Consider the following 23,562-nt stretch of genomic DNA (forward strand, 5'->3'; position numbering starts at 1 on the left):
GAAAAAAAGAGAAAGAGAGCAAAACCTGTTTGACTGCTGGTTGTAGAGGAAGGCTAATGGATAACAACACCCCCCAAAAGACCCCAGATTAGAATCTATCTTAAAATAAGATTGTAAAATGGATCTGGTGAATCTCCTTTAAAAATGCCTTTTTCTCTGCTTTGGCTGTAAAGCAAGCATGAGACAAAGTAGCTCAGGTGGAAGCATCTCCATCCAATGGTCCATCAGAGGGATCTCAGCATCCTGGCACTCCCACCTGGCATTACAGCAGATGGTTGGGGAGCACCCTGGGGCTTGTCACTGATAGATCATTGTGATGGGTGGCGTAAAGCAGGCGAGTACAGGGTTGTGAAGGAGCTGTGCTGATTTCTGAAAGCCAAGATCTGCTCTGCTATTTCTTGCACTGGTATTTTCAAGCTCTGAATCTCACAGATTGTATTTTTCCACAGTTTTTAAATTCATAGATCAGATAATTTCCTTCCTCCTACTAGAATAAAAAGTTATACAACCTAAGAGCTGCTGATTTCCATACAGTGTTTGAGAGGAATCTGGTATTTGTGGAAGTGAAGAAGAGAGGACTCTGGGCTGGGTTTTCAGCATCTGCCTCTGTGTGAATATGCTGACGTTGAACAGGGGGGCGTTGGGCAAATCTCAGCTTCCACAGCTTGAATTTTGATTTAGAGTTCCTCCAAAGAAGCCATCGTTGCTGTAGTCCACGTGTGTGCCCTGGAGGCTATGTAGGATGGTCTTCCTTGGAAATTGGCTTCATCCCCCAGTTGAGGTTGGATCTTCCTCTACCTGTTGATCCCTAGGAATGGGGAGGAGAGTGCTCAGGCTTGCTGAGACTGAAGGGAGGCTGGAAGTGAGCTCAGGACCTCAAGTCTCCCTGGATAGCTGGGACATCGCCACTAGCAGCAGCCAGTGGTCCTCGAAGGCTTTTCCCTAACATGTCCCTATAGCCCTAGACATGTCTTCCTCCTAGAGACCTGTTTAAAAAGACAAGTGTTCCCATTTCTGTGGTCTAGATCCTCTCACCTGCTGCTTTCTTATATCAATACTATTGTCTTTTTCACCTCTCCTGGCTTGTTTAAACCATTTTTTCCCCTGCCCCACTAGAAGGTGCACTCAGTGCACAGCTTCTGCCAAGGAGTTTATTTTATGGTAGGCTTTTTTGCATGTTGGTTTTACTGGACTGATGAACCTCATAGCAGGCACTAATTAGTGACACAGTTTTCTGTCACGCTCTCAATCCATGAGTGCACCAAGTCTGTTCCATCTGATTTTAATTAACTCAAAATCAAAGCTCCTCATTTGGGAAATTACAGATGTGGATCTGTTTTTTCTTCTTCTCACTCATCTTTTAAGAAGCAGATAGAGCAGATCCTGTCTGAGATCTGGGGGGTTCAGCCAGCATGGCCCTCAGGGAGCCTGCGGATCTGTGCTGTATGGGAGAGGGATGAGGAGCTGTTGTGCTTGGTGCTCCCTTGTGTTTTCTAGGCATTGCATCACCTTCTTCATCTTATCACAGACTGGTTTGGGCTGGAAGAGACATTAAAGCTCATCCAGTTCCAACCCCCTGCCAAGGGCAGGGACACCTTCCACTAGACCAGGTGGCTCCAAGCCCCATCCAACCTGGCCTTGAACACTGCCAGGGATGGGGCAGCCACAGCTTCTATGGGCACCCTGTGCCAAGGCCTCACCACCCTCACAGGGAACAACTTCTGCCTAAGAGCTTGTCTAAAGGTTGGCCAATGTGATGCCTCTCTACAAAAAGGGCATGAAGGAAGACCCCGAAAACTACAGGCCTGTCAGCCTGACCTTAGTGCCAGGGAAGGTCATGGAGCAGATGATCCTAAGTGAGATCATAAAGGACACGTGGGAAATGGAGGGATCAGGCCCAGTCAGCATGGGTTCACAAAGGGCAGGTCCTGCTTGACCAAACTTACCTCCTTCTAAAATAAACTGAACCACCTGATTGATGAGGGAGAGGCTGTGGACTGGGGCAGTGATCATCCCCTTGTACTGGGCATTAGTGAGGCTGCACCTCGAATTCTGCGTTCAGTTCTGGGCCCCTCTCTATAAGGAGGACACTGAAGTGCTGAAGGGAGTCCAGAGACGGGCAATGGAACTGGTGAAGGGTCTGGAGCAGAAGTGCAATGGGGAACGGCTGCGGGACCTGGGGGTGTTTAGTCCAGAGAAGAGAAGGCTCAGGGGGACCTTATCGCTCTCTACAATTGCCTGACAGGAGGTAGTTAGGAAGAATTTAGGAATTTTTTGCCCCAGAAAGATTAGGAAAAATTTTTTCACCAAGGTGGTGCTCAGGCATTGGAACAGGCTGCCCAGGGAAGTGGTGGAATCACCATCCCTGGAAGTGTCCAAAAACTGTGCAGGTGAGGCCCTCAGTGACATGGTTCAGTGGTGGTCTTGGCAGTGCTTGGGTAATGGTTGAACTTGATGATCTTAAAGGTCTTTTCCAACCTAGTTGATTCTATGATTTTAAATCTCATCTCTCAGCCTGTCTCTATAGCAAAGGTGCTCCAGCCCTTGGAGTATCTTCACAGCCTCCTCTGGAGTCACTCCAGCAGCTCCATGTCCTTCTTATGTTGTTGCCCCAGAGCTGGACTCAGGACTGCAGGGGGGTCTCACCAGAGCAGAGCAGAGGCAGAGAATCCCCTCCCTCGACCTGCTGGTCACACTGCTGGTGATGCAGCCTAGGACACGGTTGGTTTCTGGACTCAAGCGCACACTGCTGGGTCATGGGGAGCTTCTCATCAGCCAACACCCCCAAGTCCTTCTCCTCAGGGCTGCTCTCAATCCAGTCTCCACCCAGTCTGTGTTTGTGCTTGGGACTGCCCCAACCCAGATGCAAGACCTTTCCCTGCTCTCTCATCCTTGGTACCCACAGGGCTACCCAACACACTCTGGGAAAGGCTGCAAGTCCTCCTCAGTTGGGCTTTTTGCCTTTAAGCTGTTGAATTTTTAATACAAAAGTCAAAACCCAAAGACTTTTCATGTTTCTATCATAAGAAATGAAAAACGAATGTTGACCATAGAAATCTTGGGTTGAAAAGGAGCCTTGGCGAACATGGAGCAGTGTTTGGGTCCTGGCCATCATGCCTGCAACCATGGGGGCCTCTCCATGAGGCTTCCTTGGGGAGCAGCAGCAAGCTTCTCACAACTCAAAACGCAATATATTACAAAGTTTTGTGCTGGGCAAGTGGAAACAATTGTTCTGGTCTTCTGTGTTCATGATGTTTCTCAACAAAATCCTGTTTTGAATTTTTTATTTCCTGGTTTAGGAGCCCCACATGCAACATATTATTTTTCAGATACTCCTTTCTCCTTTATGGGGCAAAAATAAAGGCATTTTAGCTGCAAAAATTGAAAAGAAGAGCAGAATCAGATAGCTTGTATTATTTTAATTTAATAGTGCAGATTTAAGGGATGGGGAGGCAGGACCCTGGATGCTATAGATGGAGCTCCATGCAATGGTGCCTGCAGGGCCGGTGCTGACTTCCCAAGACACTGCAAATGGACATCAATGGTGGACATCTTCCCACCTCCACTCCCTGCACCCTGATTTGGAGTGACTCTGAGAGGTGTCCTCTAAACTCCCTTCCCTGTGGTCCTGCCATTGCTCTGGTGCCACATCCTTGCTTCTCTGACCCCTTGGGGTGTGGGTGCTGTCCTGGACATGGGACTTTGTTGTGTTTGGGGTAAAAAGTGATGAGTTAAGTCCTTTGGGGGGACTTTTCCTATTGTTTGGATCTGGGTCTCATCCTCAAGGCCTCAGCATTGCTCCAGATAAGGTCTCCAGCTGTGGCTGAGGTCACAGCTCCTCAACAACACTTGTCTTTTCCCTCCCTTGAATGCCTGATTTTCTCCAGGTACAGTTCTTCAGGTACAGAGATCTGGAAGTGGAAGGAGGCAAGTGCAGGATCCTGGGGATGATTTTGGTGTGCCTTATGCCACTGAAAATGGTGGTAGAGAAAGAGTGGAAGACCTGCCAAAGGGATGGAGCAGCCAAGGTGAACTAGGGAGGTTGGAAAATTAAATTACAATGCAAAGAGAGAAAAGAGGCAAAGAAAGGGGAAACCACCACTGACCCTGCACCAGTGTGGGCACGGGGGTGGTGGTACCCACTTGCTGAAGCCACATCCTTCAGCTTTGCTCCATGCAATGCAGTCTTGAGGTAGAGGATCTGAGCCAGTTTTTAGAGGAGGGTTACATACTTCACTGTCACTTTGTGGGGGGAACTAAAAACACCCTGGATGAGCCAGCTGCCTTTCCTGTGTGTGCTCTTGGCTTTGGGCTTTTATCAACAAAAGATTTGGGACTTTCTGCATTGATGGCTTCTAAAATCAGGGGGCAAACTGCTCTGAATGGGTCAGCTACCCATCTGCATCCCCCCATTTCAGCAGCTTGCCAGGGGTGTTAACTCTTTCCTCTGCTCAGCTCCCACCCCTTCCCCCCCCCCCAGCATTGCTCCATGCCTCCCTTTCATCATGCTGAGCCTGGAAGGGGCTGCACAGTGAGGGCAGCCTGGCCAGCAGCCCCATCCACATCTGGGTACCACCAGGGTGAGGGACCAGGAAAGCAGCTCTCAGTGATGCAGAATCTGTACCCATAACCTCGTGCATCTGGCCACCATGTCCAGCATCAGGCCATCCAAGCGTTTCATTAATTTTCCAGTCCTGGAGTGCTTTAGCAGCGTCCTCCATCTCTTACCAGCCTTGTGCCTTCCCCATCCCTTCTAATCCCGCAAAGAATCAGTGGCTTCTAGCCAGGAGGTTCGTGTGGCTGTGAAATAGCAGGGCTGAGCTGGGACTGTCACCTCTGCCTGTGCCAAGCTTGGCTGCACGGGGTTGGCACAGGACAAGACTGTTTTCAAAGTGACCACGGTGTTCCCAGGCATCACAGTGGGTGTTTGGGTCCTGTGCCCGCTGCAGTTATCAGTGGTGTTGGGTGACCTGTTTGTAACACACTTACCTTGCAGTTCAAGCCCTAATATTTTTTGGGTGCTGAGTATTTTGCAGCTTCTATAGACACTGGAGGTACTCAGACATCTCCCTGGATGTCAGAAAATTGGGGCATAATTTGAGGAATGCCTTTAAAATAGCTCCTCTCTATGCTGCAAGGAAAAAAAAACACAACCTGCTTTAATTATGTTTGCAGCAATTAGATTCCAATCGGGGCCGTTGGCGTGCAGGGCTTTTATTGTCTGATGGGGATTTACAGTGCCCAAGGCTGCCAAAGCCCCCGCAGCTGGATCCCGACAGCCTCAAACAGCAGCAGTGCTGGGGTTCATGTTGCTCCTGATGGTTTATTTTCATGTGAATCTGTCTGTCCAGCTTTATAATGAGATTATGAGCTTGGAGAACCAGGAATTTGCTCTGTCCTTGGTTGTGTTGAACACAGGGGATGCCTGGCCCATGATCAGTGCTTTCCGAGAGCATCATCCCATCACCAGCACAGAGTCACCACTGCAATTAATGCTGGAAATAAAGGAAATAGAAATTAATGAGTTAATGTATTCCTCACATGCTCAGGATGGAAAAGCTGAAGAGCTGTGTTTAAGCACATTAACTGAAGTGCTTAGCAGAGATCACTGACACTTTGAAGGAGTTTTGCATCGCTGGGATGTGCCACCACAGAGGAGTTGAGCAGGAGCCTTAAGGGATTTGATGCAGCATAATAAACTGTGCATCCCATGTGCTGCAAAACAGCAAATGCTTCCAGACAAGTCAGGGCACCAGCTTCCTTGACTCTGAGATGACCAGAAACAAAGAGCAGTGTCAACAGAGATAAGAAGGAAACCTTCAGCAGTCCTAGAAACCTTCAGCAGTGCTAGAAACCTCTTGTCTTGCTCCCTTGGCATGCATGCCACCGGGCTTAATGGATATTTATCATGGCAAAACATCTCCTGCCCTCTGGGCTGGACCGACATAGGCTGAACAGAGCTCTTTGATCAGCCTGGTGTGTTGATATGTGTATATGCATGTTGATACATGTCAATGCATTTGATAAACAAGTGGCTGTATCCCCTGAACTGTCCCCTGGATCACCACTGCATCCCAGCCCCAGCATCTTTATACCAAGTAACAGACAGAAAGAACACGGCTTAATTTTCAGCTGTAAAGCCAAATTTGTGGTGCTGGTAGCTAGGAAAATCTTGTAAATGGTGTAAAATTAATAGAGGACCATATTTTAAGTCGTTTTTCGTCTAGCCACAGACAGTCTTTTTAATTTTTAATCAAAATCTGCATTGAAGCTGCCCTGTGAGCCTGGACCAAAGATGATTCCAGACTCCTGGCCTCTTCTGCATCCTGCACGACTGCTAATTTCCTTTGCTAGTGCTAATGGGCACTGACATGCAGTGGGTAATACCCTGCCCCTCTGGCTGTCCCCACAAGAGCTTGCATTTTTACATTTCAGAGCAAAACATCACTGAGGCAAAAAGCATCTGCAACCAGAGACATCCCTGCTTTTCCCTTGCTAACTGATGCCCGATCAATGAAGCAGGTGTCCTCTCCATCAAGTTTTAGCTCCCATTTGCCTCTTTCTGCACTTATTTCACCCAAACCATGTGATGAAACAGTAATCAAACACCTTTTTTGCAAATACATCTATAGCCCCAGAAGTGCCCAGCCCAGGCTTGTGCTGCCAGTCTCCCAAGTCACTCCTAGCCATCAGGGTTTATTCTCAACTGCATCCTGGGGAGACAGGGATGCTGTTCTCCCCATCCTTCCTGGATCATATCCAGAGAGACTAAGGGACTCTCCCAGCTTTCCCAGTGGAAAACAGTCATGGATATGGAGGAGCAAAAACAAACAGCCCTGAAGCAGCAGTGACATCATGGCTTACTGGCCCGTGATCTCTGGCTTCCTCACATCCCACTTGCCACCCGCATTTTGCTACTGGATTTATCCCGAAATCCTTGGCGCAGCTGTACAACATGGCTAGCACCTTTTGGGGGAGTGCAAGATAAATAACAGGGCCTTCTCTCTGTGTTTTTTGAGGTTTTTTTCCTAAAGGGATTATTCAGCAACACATTATGAGAGTTTCTGGCAGGGCTGGGGCTGGGCTCCTCCAACATCCTCACCCGCTCCATGTCAGATACTCTCTTCCTATCCCATTCCCACTGGCTCCCAGCTGACCGGCATCTGGGATGCTTCCTGCACATCAGTGGTAGGAGCTGCTTTTTTTCTCCAGCAGGTTTCCTTTGGCACAGCCCATTCTCTCTGAATTCTTCCCAGCAGTTATTTCTTAAAGCATTGTCCGAAAAATTCCAGATTAAATAGTGTAGCTCATGCTAAACTGGATACACCGTTTCCCTCTCAAAATGTTGATTTTGGATGCCTCTTTCTGCAGGCTTCTCCTTAAGATGGGTTTTTCCTTCTTGCTAGCAGTAGGTTGTGATCAATAAGTGCCTTTATTTTTTAATAATTAATAAATAATTAGAAATTACGTTATACTTACACAGGACTGAGGGATGAAATGAAAATGCTGGAGTCTTTCGGTGCACATCCTGCATTGCCTGGAGGACAAGCAGTCAATATTCTGTTTATTATTGGTAATGATTCAGTAGTACACTGACAATTTTTTAGGCTGAAATGTCCCATTTCCTTTGCTACAGAGAAGGCAGCTGATGATGAAGTCCAGAAGTCTGACATCTCATCCAGTAGCCAAGGGGTGATTGAGAAGGAGTCTCTGGGACCTCTTCTTCTGGAGGTAGGTGCTATGATGTTACTGAAGCTGCTGGACTTCTGTTACTGCTCTAAACAAAGCAGCACATCAAGAAAGTGAAATACAGAGGAGGAAGGCAGTGGGGCCACAGCTGGGATGCTCTAAGCCCAAGCACATCCCTGGCATGTGTTGCAGGTAAACTGATGTTAGACCTTTGCTTCAGCAGGTGGTTTGGAAAGCGAGTCTTAACCAGAACCACAGAATCACAGAATGGTTAGAGTTTGAAGAGACCTTAAAGCTCACCCAGTTCCAAACCCCCTGCCATGGGCAGGGACACCTTCCACTAGACCAGGTTGCTCCAAGCCCCGTCCAACCTGGCCTTGAACACTGCCAGGGATGGGGCAGCCACAGCTTCTCTGGGCACCCTGTGCCAGGGCCTCACCACCCTCACAGGGAACAACTTCTGCCTAAGATCTCATCTCAGTCTCCCCTCTGTCAGGTTAAAGCCATTCCCCCTTGTCCTGTCCCTACAGGCCCTTGTCAGAAGCCCCTCTCCAGCTTTCTTGTCAGCCCCTTTAGGCACTGGAAGCTGCTCTAAGGTCTCCTGGAGCCTTCTCTTCTCCAGGCTGAACAAGCCCAGCTCTCTCATCCTGTCTCCATAGCAGAGGTGCTCCAGTCCTCGGAACATCTTCTTGGCCGTCTCTGGACTCACTCTGGATGGGAAGCCCCTACCACCCTTAGTTTATTTGCCATGCAGCTTGAACTCAAGAAGCCATTAGTGGTTTCACTGGTTCCTAAGCAGTCTTCAACCTCCCATCCCTAAAAACGTTCCCCAAATAACTTCCAGCTTCTTTCGGATGCCCTGGGCTCAGGTGAGGTTTTCAAACCCAGAAAAGTGAAGGTGAAAAGAGCTATTAAAATGCACCTCATTAATTTTAGGAAGGATTTCTGTCTCTTGACCTCTTATTTGAGCTTGACTTCTCTAAGAAATTCAGCTGATAAGGTGATCTAATATTTAAACCATGGATAAATGTCTGGTGTTTCTGCTGGAGGAATGGGGGCTCAAGGGGAGGTGTGCAAGCTGGGTCCCCACCGGCTGCTCTGTCTGTGAGCTCCCCTGCCCCTTCGCACTCCCCCAGCCCCTCAAAAGCAGCATTCCTTGGGGAGAAGGGTCCAGGTAGGGTTTGCCATCCAGTCTGGATCTGGTTTTTTGGGAATCCGAAGTGCAAAGGCTGGTTGTCTTGGCAACAGCTGGGAATAAGGAAAATTGCAGCCAATCTGCCAGAACCATTTTGACAAAAGATTTCTTTCTTATCTGTGTTTTTTTTTCTTTTCTAAATGCTTCTTGTTTCTTGTACTTAATGTTGCTCTACAGCAAATCTTGATTTTTAGAAACTGCACTGAATAAGCCCTGGATGCTGTCCACCAGAGAAACTTTTCTGGCATGGGCAAGTTGGAGGATGGGGAGGAGGAGAAGGGGATACTGCAGGTACCACGGTTTGGGTATCATGAGTTTCTCCTGTACCTGCATCACCTCCTACTCCAGGATAAGCTACTCATGACCCAGCAGCATGTGCTCACAGCCCAGAAAGACAACCATGTCCTGGGCTGCATCACCAACAGCATGGGAGCAACTTAAGATATATATATCTGGAACACCCAATATAAAAAGGATGTGGAGTTGTGGAGTGAGTCCAGAGGAGGCCACAAAGATGCTCTGAGGGCTGGAGCATCTCTGCTATGGAGACAGGCTGAGAGAACTGGGCTTGTTCAGCCTGGAGAAGAGATTCTGTGATTCTGTGGTTCTGTGGTTCTATGATTCTATGATATGGCTAGATCTGCTTGCAGGATCATGATCCGTCAGAGCTTTCTGTTGATGAGCAAGCTAAATAGGATTTACACTCCAGGAAAACCACATCCTGCCTAGATGAAGCATTTTAGGTAATGCGTGCCTGGAAGAGTATAAATCAACAATCAGCCTTCTCAATAGCTCCTCACACAAGCACTGGGCTCTGCAGCTCTGAGCTTGTTTCTCAGCACCAGAAAGCATTACCTCTCCTGTTCCCACAGCCATGAATTAAAAACCTTGATGGTGTCCTCATTAAAATCAGCAAAAGATCTCCCTGTGTTGTATGATTGGGTCTGGGTCATGCTTGTCCTCCTCCAGTTAATTGCAGGGCTGAATTTGCCACTTGCATCCTAAATACATGAAAAAAACCTGTTATTCTACACAGTGCAAAGGCTCTCTCAATTAAGCAAATCAGGCATGTGCTTAATTTCAGTGACTTGCCAAATTAGCCTTTCTGACTGCTCTAACCCTTGGAAGAGGTTTTTTTCTCCTCGGTTGGCACTATCCTTAGTGGTCCTTAGCAGAGGAGGTTACAGACCTGAATAAGTGTTTAAGCAAATGTGCTGTATTTGATCACTGCTGTAACATATAGCAGGGATGAAGCCAAGGTGTGAGAGGCAGAGGAATGTTGCCCACAGTCAAGGAGTATCCTGATCTGCTCCAGGACTTTTTGCCCACACACTAACCAAGTTTATTCCCATTGCAGGCATTGGATGGCTTCTTCTTTGTTGTGAACCGTGAAGGCAGGATTGTCTTCGTCTCTGAGAATGTGACCAGCTACCTGGGTTATAACCAGGAGGAGCTCATGAACACGAGTGTCTACAGCATCCTGCACGTGGGGGATCATGCTGAGTTTGTCAAGAACTTGTTGCCAAAGTCTCTAGGTAAGAAAATCCTTCAGGTGGGTTTTTTTATTAGCTGGTGCTTGGAGGGAGCTGTCAAAAATGCTGTTGTGCTGGCCTTACAATGTTTTTTATATGAATTATTTTTATATATTATTAATTTCTAGACTGTTTACTGTTAAATTCAGAGATATTCAAGCCAGGTAATAAAATCTCTAAACTTTTGCCCTAGTGAATGCATCCTACCAGTGAGAATTTGCCACTTAATTTTAGACTTTTTAATATTAGATTAATTAGTATTGGATTTTTCAATAAATACCTGGTGGATGACAATATTCAAGTCATGTTCCCTTTGTCTTTCTCTACTACAAAAACTTTTGCCTTCAACTTTGGCTTGTGTGTGGGAAGAATCAACTCAGCTGCTCGAAGTGAGGATCATTATAGAAGCTTTAGGGAAATGAGGAGGAAGATTCTGAGGTCTTGATGTGGGGCGTCTGAGCCTCTTGGCTTATCCCGGTTCATTCAGGATGTCCTCCTAGCTGGAGGGTGGTTGTTCCCAGCTAGTTTTAGAGCCTGTCAGTATTTTCCAAGCATATGGCATGGGGATCTGCTGCACCTTGGGGTGTGAGAAAAGGTCACAGTGCAAACGTTGAGCTCGCAGTGGTTCCCTGCACCAGGAAATGAACAGTTGTGAGGGTGGGAGGAAGCGTCGTGTGTTGAAGGCACTGGGGGGTGTTGGAAGCAAGTGAAGCAGAAGGCTTTATTTGTTGACTGGAGGCGAGCATTCTCTTGGTGACTGACATGGGTGAGACATCACTTATCCCTCATCCACTCACACCTTTGAAGGGACACAAAAGGAAGATGAGCCTTTTCCAAGTAGCTTGGGGTAGTTTGGTTGGGGTTTTTAAATTCACATTTATCTTCTTTCTGGGTAAATACAACAGTGTCTTAAACCACCTCAATCTATGGGCACTCATCACATTGAGCCTGTTGAGGTCCAGGCATCCTTTCCCTGTGATTACCCATTTTAAGGCTGCATATTTTGTCTTTTCGTGGATGTTACAAGCCCCTCAGCACTTCTTGTAGATCAGTTTTCATGGAAGCTTCGTAATCTGCTGGTGGCAAAATCCTTTGGGTTACACATGGATATCTACAAATATGTTGTAGAGGGTTAGAAAAATCAGCCAACTGGTGTCCACAGGTTTCTGGAAAGAGCCAGGTTATAGGAAAAAAAATCAAAAGGGAAGGTTTTTGCTGCTGCTGTGCCAGAAGAACTTATAACGAGCTACCCCAGAAATGAGAAGGAAGCAAAGGGAAACTTCATTTCTGTGGAGATGCTCAGCTGGACTTGCTGGAGAAGTCCCAGGATCATCACTTTAGAGGGATTTCAAGTAGAACACCAAGAGGCAGGAGTCTTCCCAAGCTCTGGAAATGACTCAGAGCCCCACTGCCTCATTTTCCCTGCCAGTAAGATGGAGATAGTATCACTAACCAGCGATGTAAGGAGCAATTAATAAATGTCAGCTCGATGAGTCTCACAACAGTGTGCTGATCTCATTTGGGATTGAAGGTGCTCTTAGGGCCCATTTGGGAGTGTGGGCCTGAGCATGGGATCTTCAGCAGGTGTGAAGGAGCCCCAGGGGCTGGCAAGGAGGGCTCTACCCCAGCTCTGCTCTTAGCTCACCCCTGACCTGGACAATGAGCTGCTTTCTTCCCCCATGCCATCGCTTTTCCTTCTGTCCTGTTATCCAAGGGCTCCTTGGGAAGTCAGGGAGGACGTGTGCACGATGCAGCTCCTAACAACTCCTTTTCTCTTTCCTTTCTTCATCCCCCAGTAAATGGAGTTCCTTGGCCTCAAGAAACAACCAGGCGCAGCAGCCATACCTTCAGCTGCAGGATGCTGGTCCGACCACCCGACGACACAGGCGTGGAGAATCAGGAGGCTCGTCAGCGCTATGAGGTGATGCAGTGCTTCACTGTCTCACAGCCCAAGTCCTTCAAGGAGGAAGGAGAAGGTAAGGGAGAGCATCCTTTGCTTCTGACCCTGTGCTCAGTATGGGGATGGCAGTGCAGGAGGAGGAGCAGGATGGGGACAGTAGTGCAGGCAGGACGAGAGCCAGCCAGCATCCCACAGGGCTGCCTGGTGGGGCTGGTTATTCCTGTCCCAGAACAAATGATGCCCAGCATGGTGGTGATACTGGTGGAGATGCCTGAAGTTCATTGTTGGCTTCTCACTCTCCCTTTCCCTCTGAGCAAACGTCCTGCAGCCATCCTGGCTTTTCTGCCTCTCCAGAGCCACCTCTGGGGCTGCTTGCAGTTGGTATTCCTTAAGGAAGGAACAGTATTTCATTACCCACAAAGCCAGCGGGCTGCAGGACCTTCTCAGCAAGTCACTTGGGTGCCTGACGCCCCACTTTGTGCCTTCACCACTGCTGGACCACAGTGCTGCCCACACAGTTTCGGGGTTGAATCGGCTGCCTGCAGGCAGATCTCCCTGGGGACTCAGGAGAGGCAGGGTTCCCTCAGCACTGTGAGGGCCATTGTTTTCCTGCAAGTGCCTTAACTCTCCTTTCAGTGTCCTGGCTATTCTTTTCCAGTGCATTAGCTGGATTAATCCATTGCGGTTTACACAGGAGATCATGACTGGAAGGAATAAATTATGGTATTTTATGACCAAATGCTTTGCCTGAAGCCGACAGTTGCTGGCTTTTAGTGCTGACTTTTATTGTACAATACTGCCAGATCCAAGAAGCCTTTACAATTAATTTCTCCAAGCACTGGAAGCCTCTTTTCCAGCAAATTGTGTAGAGTTTAGACAGAGCCTGTTTGGTTTGAAGGGCCAGAGGATTGCTCAGGGTCAACACTTCCAGGGCAGGACACAGCAATCGAGCCCAGCAGTGGTATTGTGATTAAAACCTTAAATTGCAGGTGGTGATTGTAATGTCTGGTGTTCATGTTGTTGGTCCCTTCTCCCACTGTGGCAGATTTCCAGTCGTGTCTGATATGCATCGCAAGGCGATTACCTCGACCGGCAGCTGTCGCCCCTTCCGAATCCTTTGTGACCAAGCAGGACACCACAGGTAACATCCTGGTGATGCTGGGGAACCCTGGTTCTGGAGGAGTTGTTTGCTGGGGAGAAGAGGCCAATGGCACAGTGCAGGACCCCATAGCATGAGCACAGTCCTGTGCTTTCCAAATGGCAGTGCTGCCTGCTAGGACCAATGTGGTTGACACCTCAACTGGAGGCACCTCAGCTGAGTTTACACCTCAACTAATGCAACACATTCAGCCCCTCTCTGCACCCTTGAATTTCAGGGGCTGTTAAGGTTGCTGATTGATGGGAATGAAACAGTCATCACCTTTTGGAGCTTTCTAACTATTCTGGTGACCTTCTTTCTGGTAGTTAATCATCACTGTGGACTTGCCTGCAGCCTTACAACCCTTAATGAATGTTTTCTCTGCTCACTGCTCCCTGCCTGTGGCTGTAACCAGCCAACAAAACTGCCTAGCGTTTCATGTTGAGGGAAAAAACAGGTAGCAGGGCCTGCTTGGTGACTCCCCAGGTGTGGGCAGGGTGGCTGGCAAGGTGTCCTGACACTTGGGAACACATCAAGTCTGGGGACCCCAGTCCTGGGGTGGCAAGAATCCTATTGCACCAAAGTGCTTCTTGTTAGGTTTCACGCCCGCTTCGGCTGACCAAGGTGTGCGTAAAGGTCAGTGCATGCTCCAGAGCAAACTTCTTGAACCTCCACTTCCTTTTGTGCTCCTGCCCCTGCTGCCTGATGACAAATAGGACGTGGCTTCATTTTCCACATTTATGGACCTATTTGTGCTGAGAGACTTCTCATATGGTCCCTGAGTAACATGGCTTCTCTCTCTCTCTGCCCAGGTAAAATCATCTCCATTGACACCAGTTCCCTGAGAGCCGCCGGCAGGACAGGCTGGGAAGATTTGGTGCGGAAATGCATCTATGCTTTCTTCCAGCCACAGGGCAGGGAGCCATCTTATGCCAAACAGCTCTTTCAAGAGGGTAAGGAGCTTCTCTTCCCGGCTGGCATGTCTTGCCAAGCAGCAGGATCTGCAAGGAGAAGATGGGGCATGATCCTCCTTGCTGGATAAGTGCTTTCTGGAAAAGCAAACGCTGCAATAATAATTATGAAGTGCCAGAGAGAGAGGGGAAAGGGCTGAGTAACGCTGGAGGAGCTCCACCAGCCGGGAGGTTCCCCCTCACCTTTCAGGAAATACTGAATTGAGACGAACAGGAGCTAAATATGATTTATTTTTTCCTTTGCCATCTTCAAACACCATCCCCCAGTGTCTAAGCGGGAGAAGTGAAAGCTCCTTCATGAGCATCTTTGCTGTGTCAGCGAGGATGCTCACAACAGGGGTGTGAGGACGGCAGGAATGTAGGAGCAGGAGGTCTCTCGGCCTCTGTAACCCTCCAAGCCTGCTGACTTCATCAGCTTGTGTGTTATAGGCTGGTGGTTGAGTTTCTAAGGGGACTGATGTGTTTCTGGTTGTCTCCTTCAGTGATAACACGTGGCACAGCCTTCAGCCCCTCATACCGATTCACCCTGAGCGACGGGACAGTGCTTAGTGCCCACACCAAGTGTAAGCTCTGCTATCCCTCCAGCCCAGAGATGCAACCCTTCATCATGGGCATCCATGTCATCGACAGGTACGTTCCCAACATGCTGCTACTGAGCTCTGCTTGAGTGGATGATGCAGGAATCAAAGTTCCTGTTCCATACAGTGGAAGAATGATCCACTGGTGATCTGTGGTCCTGGTTTGGAGATGTGATCCCCATGGGAAACCTGAGGCTGAAAACCAGCATGAAAGCAGCTCTGTTGCTCTTGTTTATTCTTGTTTTGCAAAGGGGTGGTCCCAGGAGTTCAGGTGGAGGTTTATAGACATGCTTCACATTTCTGCCTTGCCCTGGAGAACTTAAAATATCCGGGGAGGGAGAGGCTCTGACAAACTGGCAGGACAGGAGAGGTGAGGCTGTGGACCTGGGTGGTGCTGCAGAAACGTGAGGAGGCTGGGGCAGAAAGAAGTGCTGTTGGAGCATGGTTATCCTATAGCCATGTGGGAAAGTAAGAGCCAGAGAAGGTGATGCCTTCGGGGTTTAGCCAGTGAGTGGCTGCAGTTCTGAGCAGCGTCACATTTCTGGAGACGTTGAAGCTGCTGCACTCTGTCCATGCTACTGAAATAGATCCAAAAGTGCTGGTGGAGTAGAAAAGGCAAAGACCACCAGAGCTCCTGTTCTCCAAGCTTCAGAGCTCTGCAGCATGGATGGGCAGCAGGAGCTGCCTGAGTGATGCTGAAGGCTTGGACAAAGCCTCTTGTGACTTTTCCTCTCCCTTTTGTCTCCTGCAGGGATCATGGCATGCTCTCACCCCAGGAGAACACTAACTCAGCAATGTCCCTTCCCCGGGTCAGCCCCTCGCTGAACCCCAGCATCTCCCCAGGGCAAGGCATGGCCCTGCCGCCTTCCATTCCTCCCTCCAACGGCAGCATGTTGGCCACCAACGTGAACCAGCAGCCAGGCGCCGGCCTCCACAACAGCAACTCCAGCACCAGCCAAACCAGCTTTGGATGTTCACCTGGGAACCAGATAGGAGCCAATGTTGCCTTAAGCCAGGGACAAGCTGGTCCCCAGAACAGTAACCACACATTGAACCTCAATAGCTCCCCCATGAATAGTCCAGGGATTACCCCACCACAATTCATGTCTCCAAGGCATCGGGTCAGCCCAGGGCTGGTGCCCAGGCCCAGAGTGCCCAGCAATCCCTTCTCACCCACCATGCCCACCATGCACTCTCCTGTGGGCATGGCCAACAGTGGCAGTGGGGGCAGCTGTGGGACCGGTGGTAACAGACCCTTTCCCAATGCCCCCATAAACTCTATGCAGGGGCTGACCGAAGGTCCCAGCACGCCGGTGGGCTACTCCACACCACCCCCTGTGCTGAGACAGCTCAGCTCCCAGAGCTCGCCCGGCCGCCTTGCCATGCAATCCATGAAAGCAGAGTCAAAAGACAGCAAAGAGATTGCCTCCATCCTGAGCGAGATGATCCAGTCGGACGGTGCTTCAGGGGATGGCAAACCGCTGGACTCGGGCATGCTGCACACAGGCGACAGGCTCTCGGAGGGGGACAACAAGTGCTCCCAAGCCACCAGCCATAAGCTGGTCCAGCTCCTGGCCACCACAGCGGAGCAGCAGCTTCGACATGCTGATGCGGACACGAGCTGCAAAGATTCGTTAGTGTGCGCGGGTACCGGGGCCACCTTGGCCTCCAGCAACCCTCCCAGCAGCACCTGCCCTTCCTCGCACAGCTCGCTGACCGAGCGGCACAAGATTTTGCATAGACTCCTTCAGGAGGGCAGCCCTTCTGATCTTACCAGCCTGGCCATGGAGCACGAGAAGAAGGAGAACACCTCAAACCCCACCACCACCCCCACGGCTCATAACCAGCTGCCAGGCAACCCGGACATCAAACTGGAGCCAGACACGCTGAAGAAGAAAGATGTCAAGGATCACCAGCTCCTGCGCTATCTGCTGGACAAGGATGAGAAGGAGCTTGCTGCAGCCCCATCACTGAGCCTGGATGATGTGAAGGTGAAGGTGGAGAAGACAGAGCAGATGGAGCCCTGTAACACGGCCCCGGTGCCACTCGCGAAGCCTCCTGCTGCAGAGGAGGTCAAGCTGGAGACACAGGGCCAGGTGAGTTGACCCATGTGAATCTGCATCTGTGCTGGTGGGATGCTCTTGACAAGTTGTGTTTTGCGAGCAGTTTCCCCCAAACCTGCTAGCGTGCTCCCTCCACAGCAAGGCGGTGGAGCTGGGAGAAGTGTGGGGAAATGTCCTGCAACCTTCTGTGCTGATGCCGCCTTCTCTGGCACCGGTGCTATCCCCTTTTGTACAGATGTTTCATGTTTTGGCTGCACAGTTCTGCAAGGGAAGGAAGAAGCTTCACTAAGGTGTATAAAAATGAGGAAGAAACGCAGCTCATCACTGCAGGTGGTGAGCTTGAGTGAAGAGAAGACCATGTGCATGTTGCCATGTGAAAAGGTTCTTAATTCTGCACCTCTGGGCCCATTCAGACCTCGTGTCCCAGGGAATTTTCAAACCATTGCCCTCTTGTTGCCTGAGATAAGCAATTATATGGGCCTTTTAGTTACCCTAAAAGTATAATTAAATTGAATAATCCAGTGACAAATCTCTGCAATAGAGATTTGGATGCATAAATATTCATTACCCACAGCTATGAATAGAAGAGATTTCTTATTTTTGAAAGCCAGGGGAGATGGTAACATGGATAAAGCTGCTTAATCCTTTTTAAGCAAAGAGAAGAGAGTGGCTGACATGAAGAGCAGGGCTGATCACCTGCTTATAGACTGCGGCAAATGAGGCTGCCTGCTTTTGGAGACCCAGGCTGAGGAACAGAGCGCTCAGAGCACCTCGAACAACAACAGCACAATAAGTTTCTTAATAAGGTTAAGGGCTTGGGCTGGCTTGGGAGCCACTGTCAGTTATCCTACAGGCGAGCGGGAATCACACTCCTCATCTCCATCTGTAGTGTACTTTCCCAGTGTCATCTGCTTGCTGGGTAGTATGTCCTCCCTGGACATAGTAGTATTCTCCTCCTGGAGAAGAGAAGGCTCCAGGGAGACCTTAGAGCAGCTTCCAGTGCCTAAAGGGGCCAACAAGAAATCTGGAGAGGGGCTTTGGACAAGGGCCTGTAGGGACAGGACAAGGGGGAATGGATTTAAAGTGACAGAGGGGAGACTGGGATGATCTCTTAGGCAGAAGTTGTTCCCTGTGAGGGTGGTGAGGCCCTGGCACAGGTTGCCCAGAGAAGCTGTGGCTGCCACATCCCTGGCAGTGTTCAAGGCCAGGTTGGACGGGGCTTGGAGCAACCTGGTCTAGTGGAAGGTGTCCCTGCCCATAGCAGGGGGCTGGAACTGGATGAGCTTTAAGGTCCCTTCCAACCCAAACGACTCTGTGATTCTGTCATCTCCCATTTGAGATCCATCATGAAGACTAATGTGCCTTTAGATGAGGAAAATCCAAAGCATGAAAAGCATGACGTGCTTATTATGGGAGCTTGCAGGTGGGCAGTGAAGCAGGTACCCGCAGGTACCCACCGGTGACTCGGGTCCCCACTGCTGTGCTCCTGCAGAAGGCACAGCATCCTCCTGGGAGATGCATGGGCTCTTGGACAGAGCCACCCCAACTTGAATTCACATAGCTGGGTGTACATTGGGGATCATGGTTATAGCTGAAATAAGGCAAAATGCTGGGACATTGGAAGAGCTTTCATTGCCTGGTCTCCCAGACATCTGTGTGCAGGGTTCACTTGCAGGCAGGCTCTTTGCTGACCACCAGTGATGGTTTCAGGTAGTCCATCCCTTGGAGAGGGCAAAAAGCCCTATCAATTAATTGAGCTCGTGCTAGCTAATTGTGCTCAGCTCTTGAACAAGCACACACAGCTTGGCTGACTTGAGCCCGGATGTGTTTATAAGCCCCACTCCTGCACTTTTAGAAGCAGCCAAACATTTTTAGGCTCCTTTGTGGCTTTTCTGTTCCAAGTTTCCCTCCCCAGGCAGCTGGAGAGCATCAGGATTATACATTGGACCGTACCGAATGCTTCCAAAGAGTTAATAAAAGAGGCTGGAGTGGAGTCTTAAAATGCATTTTCTGAGGAGTGAACAACCCTTCACTGCTCAGAAGCTAAGGAGAGGCTTCCATTTCCACGTGTTTTCTGTTACAGGCTGCTTTGGTGCGGTGTGGGGAGGAGGAGCTGCCATTCCAAATCAAATCTAGCACTTGCTAGATTTTTGTTTTCATGTGTGATTATTTGAAGAATCAAAATGTCAATGAGGAGCAAAATAATTGTGGGACAGGCTCTGCAGCTTGCCTTCAGCTTCGAAGGAATTATTTCCTTTCCAGATTTATGCTATGGAGGTGCCCTTGGGCTTGCTCAGAGCTCCTGATTGTAGGGTGAAAAAAAAAAGATACTTGGGTTGGGCTTGGAAAAGAGCTAATAGGAATTAAGTGTAAAAAATGGAAGGAAAAGAATAAGGAAGGTTTTGGGAGGGCTTCTCATCCTTGTGCTTCAAGACATGAGCTGAGCTTCAGCTCTGTGAAAAGGAAACTTCTCCTTGGGTCAGATTGTCTTCTATCTGCCATTGAGCATGGTACCGGGGAGCCTCAGCCTGGTGGTGCTCCATCACGTGTGGACAGTGGAGTCCAGAGAGAAGCTGTGGCTGCCCCAACCCTGGCAGTGTTCAAGGCCAGCTTGGATGAGGCTTGGAGCAACCTGGTCTAGTGGAAAGTGTCCCAGGTTTGCTGGGTGGGGACCACCTGGATGCATCTCTGTTCTCCTCACCAAGCTGATTTCCTGCAGGGGCATCCTAGGAACCAGCTGTGTGAAGGTTGAAGGCAAGAAGTGAGATGCTCTCCCTTGGTTTGCCTTTTGGTTGGCTCTGGTTTTGGAACCTTGTTTCTACTGGGAGCTGGAGTTTGGGGGAAGAAGAAGCTGTTCAGAAATATTCAGCCACCTTGAGCCTCTGTTCCCCATCTGGGGACAGAAATAGGTCGTGGAGATCTGAGTCTTCTCAGAGCAATTCTGGATGGCCTGAGCTGCCCCAGCACCGTGTGTTTTCTAGATGTGGAGGAGAAATAGAATATCCATTAAAGTGGGCACAAATTCCAGGTGCAAGTTCAGGTGCTCCAGAAAACAACTAATGAGCACCCTGCTCCCACCACATGTCCTTCATTCCCAACTCCCCATCTTTCAACCTCTTCATGATACCCAGTGAGCAATGCAAGAACATCGCTGCTCCTGTTTTATCTCCACTTAACATTTGTTTTGGATGCCCACAGCTGCCTCTGTGCCTTTCTTCTCCCTCTGCTTCCAAACCTTCCTCCCTGCAGGAGGAGGAGGAGTTGAGATGTATTTCTGCTGTGTTGTGGATGTCTCCAACTTGTTTCAGTTCTCTTTGTTTTGCAGACTTGAGCTTTAAAGAATTTTTGCTTGGTCGAGAAATTACATTACTTGGAAGAGCTGAGACATGCAAACTTCCACTGCAGGACTTGAATTTGCTGCATTTAATTCTCTCTGTGAGCCTGGGTTTAGGAGGATATTCTGCTTGTCAGGGCTCTGGGGATAGGATATGATAGAAGGATAAGGGGGGGAAAAGAAAACGACTGGTTAGTCCATTATAAGTTGTAACATTGATGCCTGCTGCTCGCAGTGCACTTTTCATCATCAGTGTCATCTAAACATCATTTAATTCACAAAATGCTACTGTAAAGGGAAAACAAGCACGTGCCCTGTCATGTATATTAAAAATACCAATCCATCTACCCATGTGCTATCATGAGGCTGTGGGAAAGGGGAGCAAAGAGCAGTGAAGCTCAATAAGGAAATCTCTGCCATGGTAGGGAGCGTGACCAGGGTCTTTCAGGTCTTGGGTGCTAGTCTGGGCTTGTGGTTTCAATGGAGCCACCATTATTAGAGGGCCTATCTCAAGATGGAGCTTCCTGTAGACACCAGATCTGAGATACTAGATATTTCCAGCTAGGATTTAGGTGAAAACTTCCCTTGATTACTTCTGGCAAGGGGCAAATCTGTTGCCTTGGTGAGGGATCTTTAGTGTCACTCCATCAGCCAGGAAAGTGTATAGGTATCCCTGGGATGCTCAGAGCCAGTGGCCTCCCAGCTGTTTATCACAGGCAGAGGCTGTCGCCTGCAGCCTCGTGTCTTGGCTGATGTCAGAGCCACTTGTTGAGCCAGCATCCCAATTCCTGCCAGATTTCTCCATCCTCTCCAGACCAGAGCATCATCAATAGTCAAGGGAGGGGATTCTCCCCTTCTACTCTGCTCTCATGAGAACTCTCCCTGCAGCTCCGGAGCCCCAACATAATTAAGGATATGGAGCTGTTGGAGAAAGTCCAGAGAAGGTCACGAAGATGCTCCAAGGGCTGGAGCACCTCTGCTATGGAGACAGGCTGAGAGAGCTGGGCTTGTTCAGCCTGGGGAAGAGAAGGCTTCTGGGAGAACTTAGAGCAGCTCCTGGTGCCTCAAGGGGCCAGCAGGAAAGCTGGAGAGGGGCTTTTGACAAGGGCCTGTAGGGACAGGACAAGGGGGAATGGCTTTAACCTGACACAGGGGAGATTTAGGTGAGCCATTAGGAAGAAGTTGTTCCCTGTGAGGGTGCTGAGGCCCTAGCACAGGTTGCCCAGAGAAGCTGTGGCTGCCCCATCCCTGGCAGTGTCCAAGGCCAGGCTAGACTGGGCTTGGAGCAACCTGCTCTAGTGGAAGGGGTTGGAACTGGGTGAGCTTTAAGGTCCCTTCCAACCCAAACCATTCTGTGATTCTGTCAAATGCAAAGATTTTCCCCAGTGCCATCAAGTTTTCTATTAATTACCCTATGCTAATGGCCAGGCTTTCCGTAGTGCTCTTCTGGAAGCAGTGTGCATCCTTGGATTTTGAAGCATTTAGTTTCCCTTGAGATATTTTTCTTTTTATCTAGAACTCATTTATCTTAACTCCTTTAATCCCAACCTGCTGCTTTACAGCACTGCTATTAAAGCCACTGCTGCAAATTCCTTGCCCAGTAACTTTCCCATTTATTTGAGTCCGTGGGCTAAACTTTTCCACTGTTAGCCATGATGAAGGCTGGAAAAGCTGAATGATATTTTACTACCCCATTGAGAGTAATTACATGCCCGGGGCCGGTGTCAGTTTTGGACACTTGTTCCAAAAAGTCACTTCTGTTTCTTAGAAAAGACCATTTTTTAATTACTATCATTTCAGCCTAAGCATATGTATATTAACAAAGCAAATTATCTCCTGTTTTAAATAGCTGGAGGTTAAATACACTGTTAATAATTATGCTAATTGCAGTGTGCGAGCATCTCAAAGCTGCTGCCGAGGACCAGGCTCTGGGGTGAGGACCTGTGTGCGGGTTGGGAACAATCCTTGTCCCCGCTGGCTCTGCCAGCCAGAGGGATGTGGGGCTGGTTCTCTATCCTTTCAAGATGCTTGGCATTTTAGCAAGCAAAGGGATGGGGGGAGCAGCACCTGGGGGGGTACGTGCATGTGAAATAGCACTCGGTCTCACTGATGCTGTATTTAGGCTGAATCACGACCTCTGATGGTTTTCTTTCCTTCCCCAGTTCGCTGCCGAGCTGGAGCAGTTGGACCAGCTCCTGCCCTCACTGGAGAAGGCGGCTCAGCTGCCTGGCTTGTGCGGACCAGAGAGGAACGAGAGCAGCGTGGCCAGCGTCGCTGTCAAACCGGAGATGCTGGCAGCTCCCCTGCAGCCCAGCACTGCTGCCAGAGCCCCCGCAGGACTCAACCGTATGTGTCCACCCAAAACTGGGTCCCTTACAGGGGCTGGGAGGGGAGGGTCTTCCCTGTCACCAGCTTAGTTGCAGGTGGGTAGGGTATAACCAACCTGGATGCTGCCATGGGGATGCTCTGGGGGACCTGGTGCAAGACCAGTGATGGTGAACCCCTTGGTGCACCTGCAAATAGCCGTGGTGCAAGAGGAGAGGGACACGGTCCTTCCAAGACATGTATACTTGATCACAAGGGAGCAGGCAGGCTCAGGATGAGGTGTCAGGAGCTACTGGAGAGGGTCCAGTGGAGGGCCACAAGGATGATCAGGGGTCTGGAGCATCTCTGTTATGAGGAGAGATTGCAGGAGCTGGGCCTGATTAGTGTAGAGAAGAGAAGACTGAGAGGGGATATGATTAATGCATTTAAATATCTCAAAGGTCCCTTCCAACACCAATGATTCTGTGATTCTGTGTTTGGGGTTTCAAAGCATCGCTGGCACTTCAGACAGGGTTTTGAGACTCAATATACCCAGATACAGCATCAGGACCTTTTTCTAGGCACCCAAAAAAAATAAAAAGACCTGATTTTTCTCCAAAGCGAGCAGTTTAAAATATTAATGACAATAAGTAGGATTTCTTTCCTGAAGGAGCCCACAGGCAAGTAATAAATTCCGGGTGTTTTATAGCAAAACCATGTCTGGAGGCTCAAGGTGGGGCTCTTTGGGGTGGGCTTCCCCAGGGTGGGCAATAACGGAGGCACAGCTTTTCCCACCAAACCACCCCCATCTGCTATGGGGAAAGCAAGCTTTTACTGATTACAGCATAAATTTGCACA

At 49.3% G+C, this 23,562-nt stretch overlaps 1 protein-coding gene across 10 annotated transcripts in view; it reads left to right on the forward strand.

Annotated features, from left to right (window-relative positions):
* The window catches only part of NCOA1 (nuclear receptor coactivator 1), a 185,926-nt gene that overhangs the window by 142,346 nt on the left and 20,018 nt on the right, over nt 1–23,562 (forward strand). For all 10 annotated transcript variants that reach the window (XM_061350141.1, XM_061350146.1, XM_061350149.1 and 7 more), the window contains 8 exons: nt 7,637–7,731; nt 10,242–10,419; nt 12,213–12,392; nt 13,362–13,457; nt 14,267–14,407; nt 14,908–15,055; nt 15,755–17,099; nt 22,563–22,746. In XM_061350141.1, coding sequence (XP_061206125.1) covers nt 7,637–7,731; nt 10,242–10,419; nt 12,213–12,392; nt 13,362–13,457; nt 14,267–14,407; nt 14,908–15,055; nt 15,755–17,099; nt 22,563–22,746 — 2,367 coding nt within the window. The remainder of the gene's footprint in view (nt 1–7,636; nt 7,732–10,241; nt 10,420–12,212; nt 12,393–13,361; nt 13,458–14,266; nt 14,408–14,907; nt 15,056–15,754; nt 17,100–22,562; nt 22,747–23,562) is intronic.

This window comes from Neopsephotus bourkii, unplaced genomic scaffold (assembly GCF_033783945.1).
Source record: "Neopsephotus bourkii isolate Nb327-2 ecotype Australia unplaced genomic scaffold, CSIRO-AGI_Nbou_v1 NB_481, whole genome shotgun sequence".
NCBI lineage: Eukaryota > Metazoa > Chordata > Aves > Psittaciformes > Psittacidae > Neopsephotus > Neopsephotus bourkii.